Source organism: Neoarius graeffei, chromosome 6, assembly GCF_027579695.1.
Source record: "Neoarius graeffei isolate fNeoGra1 chromosome 6, fNeoGra1.pri, whole genome shotgun sequence".
In the NCBI taxonomy this organism is placed as follows: domain Eukaryota; kingdom Metazoa; phylum Chordata; class Actinopteri; order Siluriformes; family Ariidae; genus Neoarius; species Neoarius graeffei.
In genome coordinates, this window is record NC_083574.1 from 79,471,950 (window position 1) to 79,486,161 (window position 14,212).

The following is a 14,212-nucleotide window of genomic DNA, read 5'->3' on the forward strand; positions in this document are numbered from 1 at the left end:
TTATATTGTATGAAAAACTCACTTTTTCAGGGCTTGTGCACATGGAGTGCCGACCAACCCACAAGCTCTGAAAGGATATACGCAGAACCTTTATTTTTAAATATATATTTAAGTGGATAGTATCTCCATCCTTGACTCTGGTATGCTGCATAAATGGGAATAATATATATTCGAGCTGCCCTGCTGAGCCAGCCAGCCCTGAGTGCGTGGCGTCACTGCAATAACCGGTTTTAAAGGACATGGGACATGGATTTTTACCTGGGCATAATTATGTATAAAGGACCTAAGAAATGCCATCTAAATCACTGCAGGGCGTCAAAAATGTGAAAATCATCACATTATTCAAGTAAAACAATGATTCGTTAATGAGCTAGGTGGTCACGTGACCCGTGACGTCACAAAAACTTTCCAAGGAGCCAGCGCTTGGGAATCTAATGTAAACAGGTTACTGAAATGGACACCATCGACAGTGACATTCCCGATGTTTCACAGAGATGTGAAGTTAGACCCGATCAATTCGAACCGATAGCTGGAAATTCACATGAACATGGATCTTGTCTTTACTCTGACTGGTCAGATGATTCTGAGAGTGAGAGTTCATTCAGCCCTCATGAAACTGAAAGCGGTCGGCTCGATAACACTTCCTGGTAAGTTAAAAACAATTCTGCTCAAAGGCTAATGATCTGTTGAAAGAAGTATTATTTTTGTATCATACATTGAAAGTTCATCATAGATCTAGCTAAAGTCCATTGCAAGCTAGTTTTTTTTTTTTGCTGATATTTTTCGAGATTGATTGAGATACAATGCTTCCAGGGTCCGAGATGAAAACATTCAAAATGGCGAAACGAGTCAGAATTATGATAGTCAATAATTGATACACCCAAAATTATAATACTAATCCTTACCTCGGCTTTCAGACGCTTAGCGCAGAGGTCTTCAACAGGGGAGTCGCGAAATCGACCGGATCACTCATATCAACAAAAATATTCCTGCCCTGTCCCCTGGCCTCCGTGCAGGGATGCAAACAGCGCGCCTTTCGGCGGATGCCACCTTTTTCACAGCTGAATCGCGCAGATCCGATTTAAAAAAAAAAAAAAAAAAGCAATATTAATTCATGAAACATGAAGTATAAGGATGAGAAAAAAACAGTTTAAATCGGGAAGCTGCGCACATTTGTGCAGCCTGGCGCAAATGTGCGCAGCTTCCCGATTTAAACTGTTTTTTTTTCTCATCCTTATGCTTCATGTTTCATGAATTAATATCGCTCAGTACCTGAGTATTAATGTTGAAAGAATCCTCAGTGAAATGGTCCGAACACAGTTTGTGGGAAACAGTAGGTGCAAAGTTTTTTCAACAGGTGTTCTGTAAAGTTATCCTACCAAGCCTACTGCGCATGCGCGAAGCCTACTGCGCATGCGCAGGTGAGCCCACACTTTCCTCAGCTTCGGGTCCTTGGGGAACGCAAAAAAACTTACTCCAGGGCATTTCCCATTGGAATTATTGCAACCATAAGCAGCACAATACACCATGATGTCCAATGTATGCTGTCCAATGTACTTTAAAGACTATAAAAACAATTTTCTTGTCATCCACTTCTCCATTCATCTACCCGCTTGTGCTGTGCCCGAAAGTTTTTGTTACGTATGATCACGTGACAGCAGCTCTTCCGGTTGCAAAAAATGCATATCGGAAGTCGAGCAGAAATGCCATATCATCACGAATATAACGATTTTGCTGAATTTAATAGACTTTGTATTTGTTGATGCAATTAATTCATATTTTTAATGGAAAGAAACTGATATAGCGTGCTTTTATGTTTCATGTCCCATATCCTTTAAGGCCGAGGCCTTTTACAGCTATAGACCAAAGTCATATAAACAAACATTTATGGTGAAAGTAAGAAATCCCGTTACCGACTTGCTCAACTAAGACTGATTTGACTTCATTGATTGTGGGTCGACTCTCATTAAAACAGGATAGGTGTTATAACTTATGCAGCATACATGTACACGCATGCATTTTCACTGATAAAACGTAAAAGGCTAATTAATCACATGAACTGAGACAATCGCATTCTGAAGCAAATTAAATAATCTTATACCGGTAACTTAAACACACAATACAAGTTACATGTATTAATCTAAACGCAGGGAAACAACGAGTGGTGGTGTTTTTGTTGATTTGTATCCAAATGAGAGTCGCATCTTACCCGTCTGCGTTCTCGCTTCTTGAAGGCTGACCTTGTGGCCGACTGTTTTGAAACAATCTGACTTTCAATTGTTCGTTCAGTTCTCCGTTCATTCGCTTCTTCCACGTAAGGGTGAGATATTGCTGCTGAGGTGAGCATATCCAGCGGAGAAATCAGACGGCTGGGCCACTCATTCTCCATTTTCTTCATACTGGGTACTCCGCCATTACTGCTCGGCTCAGGCAATTACTAAAACCCGGGATGGGACGTCACCGGTTTTAGCAACAACCACGGGTAGGTCACTGCCTGAGCGATGTCACGTCCCGGGTTTTAGCAACAACCCTCGGCTCACACTCTGGGAGAACTGGTGCAACTGAACTTGCTTTCCTTTTTAAAAAAAAAACCAAACTTTTCTTTTAATTGTTGGGACCGCACCCTCTTTCAATACGGGCTTATAGCCAACGCTACTCAACAGATCAGACGTCTCGTACGAGTCATCAGTAAAATGTGCAGAGCAGAGGAGAGACCACTTCGTAGGCGCCCAATGTGCCCGTGAACTTCTCGCAAAACGCGTCCAAATCTTTGCCGTTTGAACATTCTTGGGCCATGAATGCAACACAAATCCACCTTCTGTCATGTTGCTGCACCCGCCAGCAACACATCTACGTGGCATGGAGATAAATTAGCTCAAAATGGAGGATCGGAGTTGCAGTCAGCTCTGTGTTTTAGTATAGCGGAAATGGCGATGAGACCGATAGACTTCCTGCAGTGACGTTACGGACGTCAAGGTCATTCACTCTGACTGCTGCCTATATGAATCATTTCAATCGTAAATATTACTATATTAGATTTATTGTTAGCGCTTAAAACTAATCCTGTGCCATTCTTGAGGTCTCAAGGCATTTATAAACGAAAAGCGAGGCCATGGTTCTGCATATCTCCTTTAAGACAACCCAGTCAGTTTCTGTTGCACTGCCTGTTCCAGAAAACGTGCTTCAAAGAGACGCTCAGGTTTGGCTCCCCTTTCTGTGTCGCAAGGGGAGCTCATGAGAACGATGCCGCTTCTTCATCTGAGTGTCTCCACTCATGGCTTGAGAACTGCCTGGGCAAATGAATATCCCTGTGGAAAGTGCTACCTGATTGGCTGGCGTAAGGGAGGGTGGGGTGAGCAGTGTGCCTCATTATCATTTAAAGTAACAGGCACACAAATTGGCCGTTTTGCACAGAACCATTTCGACAGGGTGTGAGAAGGTGCTGTATCCATGTGGTATTTTGACTAAAGCATGTCGCAGACTGTTCATTTAGACCTCAGGGAGCTGTGTCAGCTTGTGGAAAAGAGGTATAATGCGTCCCTGTGAATGAACTCTTAGTAGAAACTAATTGGAAACGATAACATGTTAAACCCTAGTACAGTGGTTCTCAAACTTTTTTCACCAAGTACCACCTCAGAAAATACTTGGCTCTCCAAGTACCACCATAATGACCAACATGAAAATACAGTAGTGTAGTAGGCCTAAGTATTCATTAAAAACAAGGCGGAGGTTTTATTTAACAAGTATATTTAATATTGTTAGCCACTGTAACATTACACACAGTACTTTGAACAGTAACACTGTGTTTAAATATAGGAAAATAAAACACTGTACTTAAATAATGCTAATGCCAAACACAGCAGTTCCCCGATTGTGTGCGGCTTACCGGCTCTGGCGATCAGGAGGCTGGCACGATATGAAGCTTCCTGTGCTTTGGCTACGGGTGTACCATAGGACAGAATGGTGGACTTGGACTGCTTCAGTTCATCACGTTTTCGTAAAAAAAAAAAATCCATTGGTTTGTCCTTTAGTGCTGTGTGTTTGGTTGTAAGATGCCGTTTGAGATGCGACGGTTTCATGGACTCATTGCTCAGAACGTCCCTGGCCCGCATACAACACACTGCGGCCTGGGCAGCTCCTCTGTCCCGCTCCAAATGAATCCCAGTTTTATGTATTTTTCGTCATACTTCCTCCTTCCTGGTTTCTGCCGTTTGCTAGCAGTTCTGGGGCTGGTTTTGCCACTGTCGTTAGCATCTGCGCTCGGCTCACGCACGTCCTCTTCAGTTCTCCCTCTGTACTGATCCACGCTCCCATTCGCGGATTTAAGCCACGACAGTAATTTTGTCGTACTCGTCATAATTAGCAAAGCCACGTCCACCTTTTCCCATCACAGCCTAGTCTACCAATGGCGGATAACCATCTATCAGCGGAACCGGCGGGAATGCGTACGTACGCTACGTATGGCTACCCAGAAGCACTTGCAAACTTTTTAAAATTATTAACTTAATTTGTCTCCCCTTTCATTTTCTTGTCATCAGTTGATAAGATATTTTCATCCATTCGGATATTATGGATAGTATTTCACGTTTTATTTTATTTTATTTTTTAAATTTTATTTATATTTAATTAAGTGTTTCTTTGGCGTACCACGGTTTGAGAATCACTGCCCTAGTATATTAATATCAACCTGTCATGGGCGTGTACGTCATTTGAATTACAGCCAAAATTACAGTTAGAGCTGTGCTGTTCTCGAAACCGTAACACATCCTGACCAACCAGATGAGATGATTCAGCAATGCTGTGATATCACATTTTCCATGTTGATCTGTGTGTGTGTGTGTGTTGCAGTATTTCTGCAATGCAGGACGGTCAGGGCAGTAACCCCAGCAGCAGTAACAGCAGTCAGGACTCCCTCAATAAAACGGCGAAGAAGAAAAGCATCAAGTCTTCCATCGGCCGCTTCTTTGGCAAGAAGGAGAAAGGAAGGCTGAGTCTCCCAGGAAAAGACTCCTCCAGCCAAGGTTGAAACCTTTCCTCAAATGAACTTGGGTTCACTGTAAATAACCCACAGGATTTCATTGCTCTTTTGTTGCATGGTTTAATCTTGAGTTTTCAAATCTGATCTTTTCCCCATCATATGTAGGCTTCATGACTCTGCATAAGCATCATAGCTGTTCATTTATGTTCAAGGAATTGCTGAGAAAAATGATCATTTCCACATTGTTGTTCTTAGCGTCAGTGTCATCAACCTGTTTGGTGTCTGAGCTGTACTAAAGGTTTTCACTAGCTCTCGTCATGAAAATCCATAAATACATGCTCCAGTATGTATGTACTTGTTTCCAAAATTATTATGCTATAACTAGGCATGTAATGATATCATGCAACGATAAATCATGATACAAATTTCAGATGATTCAAAAAATAAATCGTGATGATTATCAGGCTGTGTAATTTTTATGGGGGGGGTTGTGACTGTAATTACGTTACTTATACAGTAGCTAAAAATAGCGAGAATACACATGACTTCACCCTAGGCGGAAGGAACACAGCTCTAATGCCGTGAAAAGAAACAAAAGACGGCTCTACAATTGGAGTGAGCCGTTGTGTGTGTGATTGACTGATTTAATCCTGATTACAGCTTTCACAAATGTTCATAATGGCTATTAAGAAAAGCCTGATTTGTTATTAAGATGTTTCATTTTTAATAAAATAAATATTTTAGTCAATAGGCTCTTAGTTTACTCTAACCTTTTCCAAATATGGTTAATTATTGTTGATTTTAAGAAAAATAGGAATAAAGTTGATAAAGAAGAGGAAAATAAATGTTGCACTGATGAGATTTAATTTAAAAATATTGTATGGAAAATAGAACAGTGAAAGTGAGTGAATCGTTACATGCCTAGCTGTAAAACTGTTGCGTGTTATGTAATCGTTATGCTGGTATTCTGATATGGGATCCAGATTTCTGGTACACCTTCAAACTTTGGGAGGCGAGGCCGGGGCGGGACTAAATCATATTACACTTAGGGCAAAAAGAAAATTGTGTCCTCCAAGATGGCTGCCACCATACAGTTCTAGCAGGGGTGTCCAAGCTGATCTGTAAAGCGAGGGCAGAGAAGATTGGACACCCTTGTGATAACAGCGTTCAGCTACATGGTGAAGTTTTGTTTTGCTTTTTAAAAAAAAAAAAAAAGTTTATAGATTAGTTAGTCTTACTGCACCAGAACTTTGAGGTAGATGTTTACAGAAAAGGTTTTAGGGTGCGATAGACATCCTTAGCTACTTTTTATAAGTCCAGTGCAAAACTTCAAGAAGTGAACGTGAAATACGAAATGTTTGGAGTAAGGGAAACATTATGCATGTTTTACTGAAGTACAAATGAAATCCATTCATATTTAGGATGGTCACGTGATCCTACTCATTTTACCAGTAGCATTAAAAGTCACGGCTCGTGTCTTGTCATTGGATTTCATCGATTCATTCATCATCAATAGACCCTACGGGTCCAGTTCCAGCGATGATAACATTTAAAACAATACGCCATAACCAAACGCTGAAGTAACAGATATAAAACAGTAAACTATAAATACATAACATAAAACAATTTGAAACCAGACAATTCTACATGACTTAAAACGTGAAAATATACCAAATAAAATTAAACCGTGTATTGCTGGGTTTCACGTGATGTGATGTCACAGCCGCCTCATTAGTTATTCAGAACTTTAGCTGGTGGTCTACCAAAGCTCAGTCGATAAAGCGTTTGTACGAAGAAGGTTCGTTACTCGCATGAAAAATGCCTTACGCTTGCGTTGTTTTAGGTTGTTCGAATCGATCAAACTGTGAAAGTGATAAGTTTCTTCAGGGTTCCCTGTGAACTAATAAAAAAGGGTGAACGAACACAGGGTTTCACAAAAAGACGTCGAGAAAGGCGGCTTTTGAACCTCTCACTGAAATCGAAGGGAGCTGAGTCGAAGCATGCTCGAGTTTGCAGCGATCACTTGGTGAAAGGTTTGTATTTCCCTCTCAGCTACGTCCTGAGTGTTTTCCAAGTACGTTTCTTGCTGTGTGTCGTTATTTTACGGTACTTTTTTTTAGTCACGAAGTACTAAAGTCCCCAGCTGTTTCTTTGTTTACTCCTCACAAAGTCCATATGCATGAAGGTCGCGACAAAATTCTTCCCCAGCCGTACAGTTACAATGCGCCGTGATCACTTCTCTGTCTTGTTGAACTAAGATCCAGGTCTTTAAAGGGGTTTCTGATGATCTTTGTGGATGATTTACCTGAGAGATAAGAGCCAACACAAGGGAGAATCAAGCTGTTTGTTTGCGCCTTGTTGTAAAGACGTGAACGAAAAGCTTAAAAAACATACTTACACGGGCAAAAACAATCCAGGATTCATTGGGCAGCGACTTGATCCCGAGGTCCTTTACCCAGCCACGTACAAAAAAGTTGTAAGCCTCCATACTCTTCCACGCTTTCATCTGTTTTGCGGTGTAGAAGGACGTCTGCAACACCAGATAGTTCGAGATGTCGGGGAACTCGACTGAAGGGTCGTTTTCGAGATCGTATGACGCATCCTTCTTTCCCAGACTGTAGGGGTCGATTCCATTGCACATAGCAATCTTCTGAAGAGATCTAAAGCGAGCAGTGGCTTCTAGATTACGAGCGTACTCTGATAACGTATCATTAGTTGTTTGCACTACGGCAGCCGTTTAGACCACCAGCTATTTCACTTCCGGTAAAACCACTAAGAAAAGTCACGTGACTGAAACCCAGCAATATAGTGGTTTCAGGTACAACCCCGATTCCAAAAAAGTTGGGACAAAGTACAAATTGTAAATAAAAACGGAATGCAGTGATTTGGAAGTTTCAAAATTCCATATTTTATTCAGAATAGAACATAGATGACATATCAAATGTTTAAACTGAGAAAATGTATCATTTAAAGAGAAAAATTAGGTGATTTTAAATTTCATGACAACAACACATCTCAAAAAAGTTGGGACAAGGCCATGTTTACCACTGTGAGACATCCCCTTTTCTCTTTACAACAGTCTGTAAACGTCTGGGGACTGAGGAGACAAGTTGCTCAAGTTTAGGGATAGGAATGTTAACCCATTCTTGTCTAATGTAGGATTCTAGTTGCTCAACTGTCTTAGGTCTTTTTTTTTTGTCGTATCTTCCATTTTATGATGCGCCAAATGTTTTCTCTGGGTGAAAGATCTGGACTGCAGGCTGGCCAGTTCAGTACCCGGACCCTTCTTCTACACAGCCATGATGCTGTAATTGATGCAGTATGTGGTTTGGCATTGTCATGTTGGAAAATGCAAGGTCTTCCCTGAAAGAGACGTCGTCTGGATGGGAGCATATGTTGCTCTAGAACCTGGATATACCTTTCAGCATTGATGGTGTCTTTCCAGATGTGTAAGCTGCCCATGCCACACGCACTAATGCAACTCCATACCATCAGAGATGCAGGCTTCTGAACTGAGCACTGATAACAACTTGGGTCGTCCTTCTCCTCTTTAGTCTGAATGACACGGCGTCCCTGATTTCTATAAAGAACTTCACATTTTGATTCGTCTGACCACAGAACAGTTTTCCACTTTCCCACAGTCTATTTTAAATGAGCCTTGGCCCAGAGAAGACGTCTGCGCTTCTGGATCATGTTTAGATACGGCTTCTTCTTTGAACTATAGAGTTTTAGCTGGCAACGGCGGATGGCACGGTGAATTGTGTTCACAGATAATGTTCTCTGGAAATATTCCTGAGCCCATTTTGTGATTTCCAATACAGAAGCATGCCTGTATGTGATGCAGTGCCGTCTAAGGGCCCGAAGATCACGGGCACCCAGTATGGTTTTCCGGCCTTGACCCTTACACACAGAGATTCTTCCAGATTCTCTGAATTTTTTGATATTATGCACTGTAGATGATGATATGTTCAAACTCTTTGCAATTTTACACTGTCGAACTCCTTTCTGATATTGCTCCACTATTTGTCGGTGCAGAATTAGGGGGATTGGTGATCCTCTTCCCATCTTTACTTCTGAGAGCCGCTGCCACTCCAAGATGCTCTTTTTATACCCAGTCATGTTAATGACCTATTGCCAAGTGACCTAATGAGTTGCAATTTGGTCCTCCAGCTGTTCCTTTTTTGTACCTTTAACTTTTCCAGCCTCTTACTGCCCCTGTCCCAACTTTTTTGAGATGTGTTGCTGTCATGAAATTTCAAATGAGCCAATATTTGGCATGTAATTTCAAAATGTCTCACTTTCGACATTTGATATGTTGTCTATGTTCTATTGTGAATACAATATCAGATTTTGAGATTTGTAAATTATTGCATTCCGTTTTTATTTACAATTTGTACTTTGTCCCAACTTTTTTGGAATCGGGGTTGTAAATCTATCGAGTAAAAATACTTCTCTGTATCAGACTTAAAAAAAAAAAAAAACTGTCATTGAAATTAAATGATTTTACATTTCATCTTAAAACAGGTCAAAGAAGTAAAAAAAAAAAAAAATCAATGTCATTGTTTCTGGAGATGGTTAAAATTTATCTGCGCCCTATCCAGTATATAATTGCTTCTAATATTTGTCTGGCCAAGGGCTGGATGAAAAGCCCCATGTGGTGCGACTGTCTAGATGGCGCATGCAGCAGTATCTCTGATAGCAGATATGGACATTTAAAAAAGGAGTTTACAACTTTTTGTACAGAAACACACAATCCTAATACCTGACGTCTAAGATAGAGTGGTGGCAAACCAACATTTTTTTTTTTTTAACATAAATTTTCATACTGGTCCCTTTCATCCAATACAGACGACTTGTCGCAAGAATGCTTCCAAAACCTACTTTCAACCGATTCTATTCGATTAGACTTTGTTTTTTGCTGAGGCGACCAAATAACGGAACAGTGTTCTAATTTACTTCTTACAAATGCAATATCCAATGACTTGACAACGGATGTATTAGAAAATGATTTACGTGTTGTTCTTAAAACCCCAAGCATTCTATTACTCTGAGAAATGACGTTCTCAAGATGAGATTTGAATGAGAAATCCTCTGATAAAATTCTATCAGGATTGTTAGCTAGGCATGGACTGGAAAATGCATGCAGTTTTACCTGCTTGAACATGCTGCTTCTGTGTTCGTTTATTACTCTATTATGACAGGAGGCGCTCCAGAGGGAGAAGCTTCGCTGGATTCAGTGGGCCTTGGCAAACTCGGAGGCCCTGGTGAAAAGAACAGGAAGCTGCAGAAGAAGTAAGTTCAAAAAATATATATATATGAGTGATTCCATGCTTATGGGTACTGAAATGGGGACATGAACTTATTTTTAAAAATTCACCTAAAACCATTTCTTTTTTTTTACCATCAGGTCACAAAACATGTAATCTTTAATGAATGATATGTTAAAAGATAACTTTAATTTTCTGAGATGTAATAAAAACATATTTATATGCCAAAGTCAGAACGTAACAGAAGTGTTGTGGACATATATATTCTCAATTTTAACAATGTAGAATTACTTTTTGAAACATAGGAAGGTGATGTTTTAGCAAATATAATTAATAAACGTGTAGTAGAATAAACATACACATTCTTTCAATAAGATTAACATGGTATATAGCTAGATTGTAATTGATTTGTAACAGACGCGAGATGGACAATCGTAACAGAAGTAATGTAACAGACATCATTTTGGAACTCATAGGCTTGACTTTTGGCATATAAATATGTTTTTATTACATCTCAGAAAATTTAAGTTATCTTTTAACACATCATTCATTAGAGATTACATGTTTTGTGACCTGATGGTAAAGAAATGGTTTTAGGTGAATAAGTTCATGTCCCCATTTCAGTACCCATAAACGTGGAATCACTCATATATATATATATATATATATATATATATATATATATATATATATATATATATATATATATATATATAAAATTTGTCAGCAGAAATGACCATCTCTCATTTTATTTACAGTTGTGTTCAAAATAATAGCAGTGTGTTTAAAAACGTGAGTAAAGCTCAAAATCCTTATAATAGTTTTTATTTCCATGCATTGGGAACACTGCACATTATATTCTACATCAAAACATGAAGAAAAATGTATGAACATTTTAATTACTTTACAGAAAATGAAGAAAAATGAACATTGGGCTGTTCAAAAAAATAGCAGTGTCTGCATTTTTCATTACAAACTCCAAATATTTACTGTATAAACTGAAAAAATCTTAAGGATTTAGTATTCCTGTGAATCACTAAACTAATATTTAGTTGTATAACCACGGTTTCTGAGAACTTCTGGCACCTGTGAACAGGTATTCCAGCCCAGGATGATTTGACAACATTCCACAATTCCTCTGCATTTCTTGATTTTGCCTCAGAAACAGCATTTTTGATGTCACCCCACGAGTTTTCTATCGGATTAAGGTCCGGGGATTGGGCTGGCCACTCCATAACTTTCATTTTGTTGGTCTTGAACCCTGATGCTGCTCGCTTACAGGTGTGTTTGGGGTCGTTGTCTTGTTGAAACACCCATTTCAAGGGCATTTCCTCTTCAGCATAAGGCAACATGACCTCTTCAAGTATTTTGATATACAGTGCTGAGCGTAAATGAGTGCACCCCCTTTGAAAAGTAACATTTTAAACAATATCTCAATGAACACAAACAATTTCCAAAATGTCGACAAGACAAAGTTTAATATAACATCTGTTTAACTTATAACGGGAAAAAGTAAGGTTAATAATATAACTTAGATTACACATTTTTCAGTTTTACTCAAATTAGGGTGGTGCAAAAATGAGTACACCCCACAACAAAAACTACTACATCTAGTATTTTGTATGGCCTCCATGATTTTTAATGACAGCACCAAGTCTTCTAGGCATGGAATGAACAAGTTGGCGACATTTTGCAACATCAATCTTTTTCCATTCTTCAACAATGACCTCTTTTAGTGACTGGCTGCTGGATGGAGAGTGATGCTCAACTTGTCTCTTCAGAATTCCCCAAAGAAAATAATTTCTTTACACCACAAAGGTGAAGGCTACAAGAAGATCAGCAAAGCTTTACTTATCAGTCAGAATACTGTAGCAAAAGTGGTACAAAAATTTAAGAAAGATGGAACTGCAACCATCTCACAGAGACGTCCAGGTCGTCCACGGAAGTTAACACCTCGACAGGAGCATCTTCTGATGAGAAGGGTTGAAGAAAATCGGCGTGCAAGTTGACTGCAGTTATCTAAAGAAGTAGAAAGCCAAACTGGGGTGATTATTTCCCGTGACACAATACAGCATACACTGCAGAGGAATGACATGCATGGATGCCGTCCACGAAAGAAGCCTCTCCTGAAGCCCAGGCACAAAAAAGCCCGCCTAGAGTTTGCCAGGGCCCATGCTCACAAAGATGAAGACTACTGGGACTCTATACTCTGGAGTGATGAGACCAAGATAAATGTTTTTGGAACTGATGGCTTCAAAACTGTACGGCGTCACAAAGGTGAGGAATACAAAGAAAAATGCCTGGTGCCTACAGTGAAACATGGTGGTGGTAGTGTCCTTATGTGGGGCTGCATGAGTGCTGCTGGTGTCGGGGAGCTGCATTTCATTGATGGCATCATGAATTCACAGATGTATTGCTCTATACTGAAAGAGAAGATGCTACCATCACTCCGTGCACTTTTCCAACATGACTAAACACACATCTAAGGCCACTGTTGGATTTCTGAAGAAGAACAGGGTGAAAGTGATTCAGTGGCCAAGTATGTCTCCTGATCTGAACCCAGTCGAACACCTATGGGGAATTCTGAAGAGACAAGTTGAGCATCACTCTCCATCCAGCATCCAGTCACTAAAAGAGGTCATTGTTGAAGAATGGAAAAAGATTGATGTTGCAAAATGTCGCCAACTTGTTCATTCCATGCCTAGAAGGCTTGGTGCTGTCATTAAAACTCATGGAGGCCATACAAAGTACTAGATGTAGTAGTTTTTGTTGTGCGGTGTACTCATTTTTGCACCACCCTAATTTGAGTAAAACTGAAAAATGTGTAATCCAAGTTATATTATTAACCTTACTTTCACATTATAAGTTAAACAGATGTTATATTAAACTTTGTCTTGTCAACATTTTGGAAATTGTTTGTGTTCATTGATGTATATTGTTTAAAATGTTACTTTTCAAAGGGGGTGCACTCATTTACGCTGAACACTGTATGCAAACTGATCCATGATCCCTGGTATGCGATAAATGGGCCCAACACCACAGTAAAAGAAACATTCCCATATCATGATGCTTGCACCACCATGCTTCACTGTCTTCAGAGTGTACTGTGGCTTGAATTCAGTGTTTGGGGGTCATCTGAAAAACTGTCTGCGGCTCTTGGACCCAAAAAGAACAATTTTACTTTCATCAGTCCACAAAATGTTTTTCCATTTCTCTTTAGGCCAGTCGATGTGTTCTTTGGCAAATTGTATCCTCTTCAGCACGTCTTTTTTTTTTTTTTTAACAGTGGAACTTTGCGGGAGCTTCTTGCCGATAGATTAGCTTCACACAGGCGTCTTCTAATTGTCACAGTACTCACAGGTAACTTCAGACCGTCTTTGATCACCCTGGAGCTGATCATTGGCTGAGTCTTTGCCATTCTGGCTATTCTTCGATCCATTCGAATGGTAGTCTTCTGTTTTCTTCCACGTCTCTCTGGCTTTGCTGTCCATTTTAAAGCACTGGAGATCATTTTAGCTGAGCAGCCCATCATTTTCTGCACTTCTTTACAGTATACGTTTTACCTCTCCAATCAACGTTTTAATCAAAGCACGCTGTTCTTCTGAACAATGTCTGGAGCGACCTGTGTTTCTCAGGTTTTCAGAGAGAAATGGATGTACAACATGTGCTGGCTTCGTCCTTAAATTAGGGCCACCTGACTGACATCTGTTTTTTCACAGAATGAATGACCTCACTAATTGAACTCCACACTGCTATTATTTTGAACACATCCCTTTCACTTAATTATTCGATTACACAGACTCTGCATATCATGAATGTTGGGTCTGTTGGTTTTCTATGACTCTACTACACCTACTGGTAAATTATTTGCCATGTAGTAATATAATTTCCACCAAAAACAGTGATTGATCTGGTTAGTCGTGTTGGACTGCTATTATTTTGAACACAAGTGTGTATATATTAAAAA

General features: G+C 39.8%; 1 protein-coding gene across 9 annotated transcripts in view; it reads left to right on the top strand.

Annotated features, from left to right (window-relative positions):
* Positions 1–14,212, top strand: part of ppfia1 (PTPRF interacting protein alpha 1) — a 351,102-nt gene that overhangs the window by 280,612 nt on the left and 56,278 nt on the right. For all 9 annotated transcript variants that reach the window (XM_060924068.1, XM_060924063.1, XM_060924067.1 and 6 more), the window contains exons 18-19: positions 4,849–5,021; positions 10,180–10,270. In XM_060924068.1, coding sequence (XP_060780051.1) covers positions 4,849–5,021; positions 10,180–10,270 — 264 coding nt within the window. The remainder of the gene's footprint in view (positions 1–4,848; positions 5,022–10,179; positions 10,271–14,212) is intronic.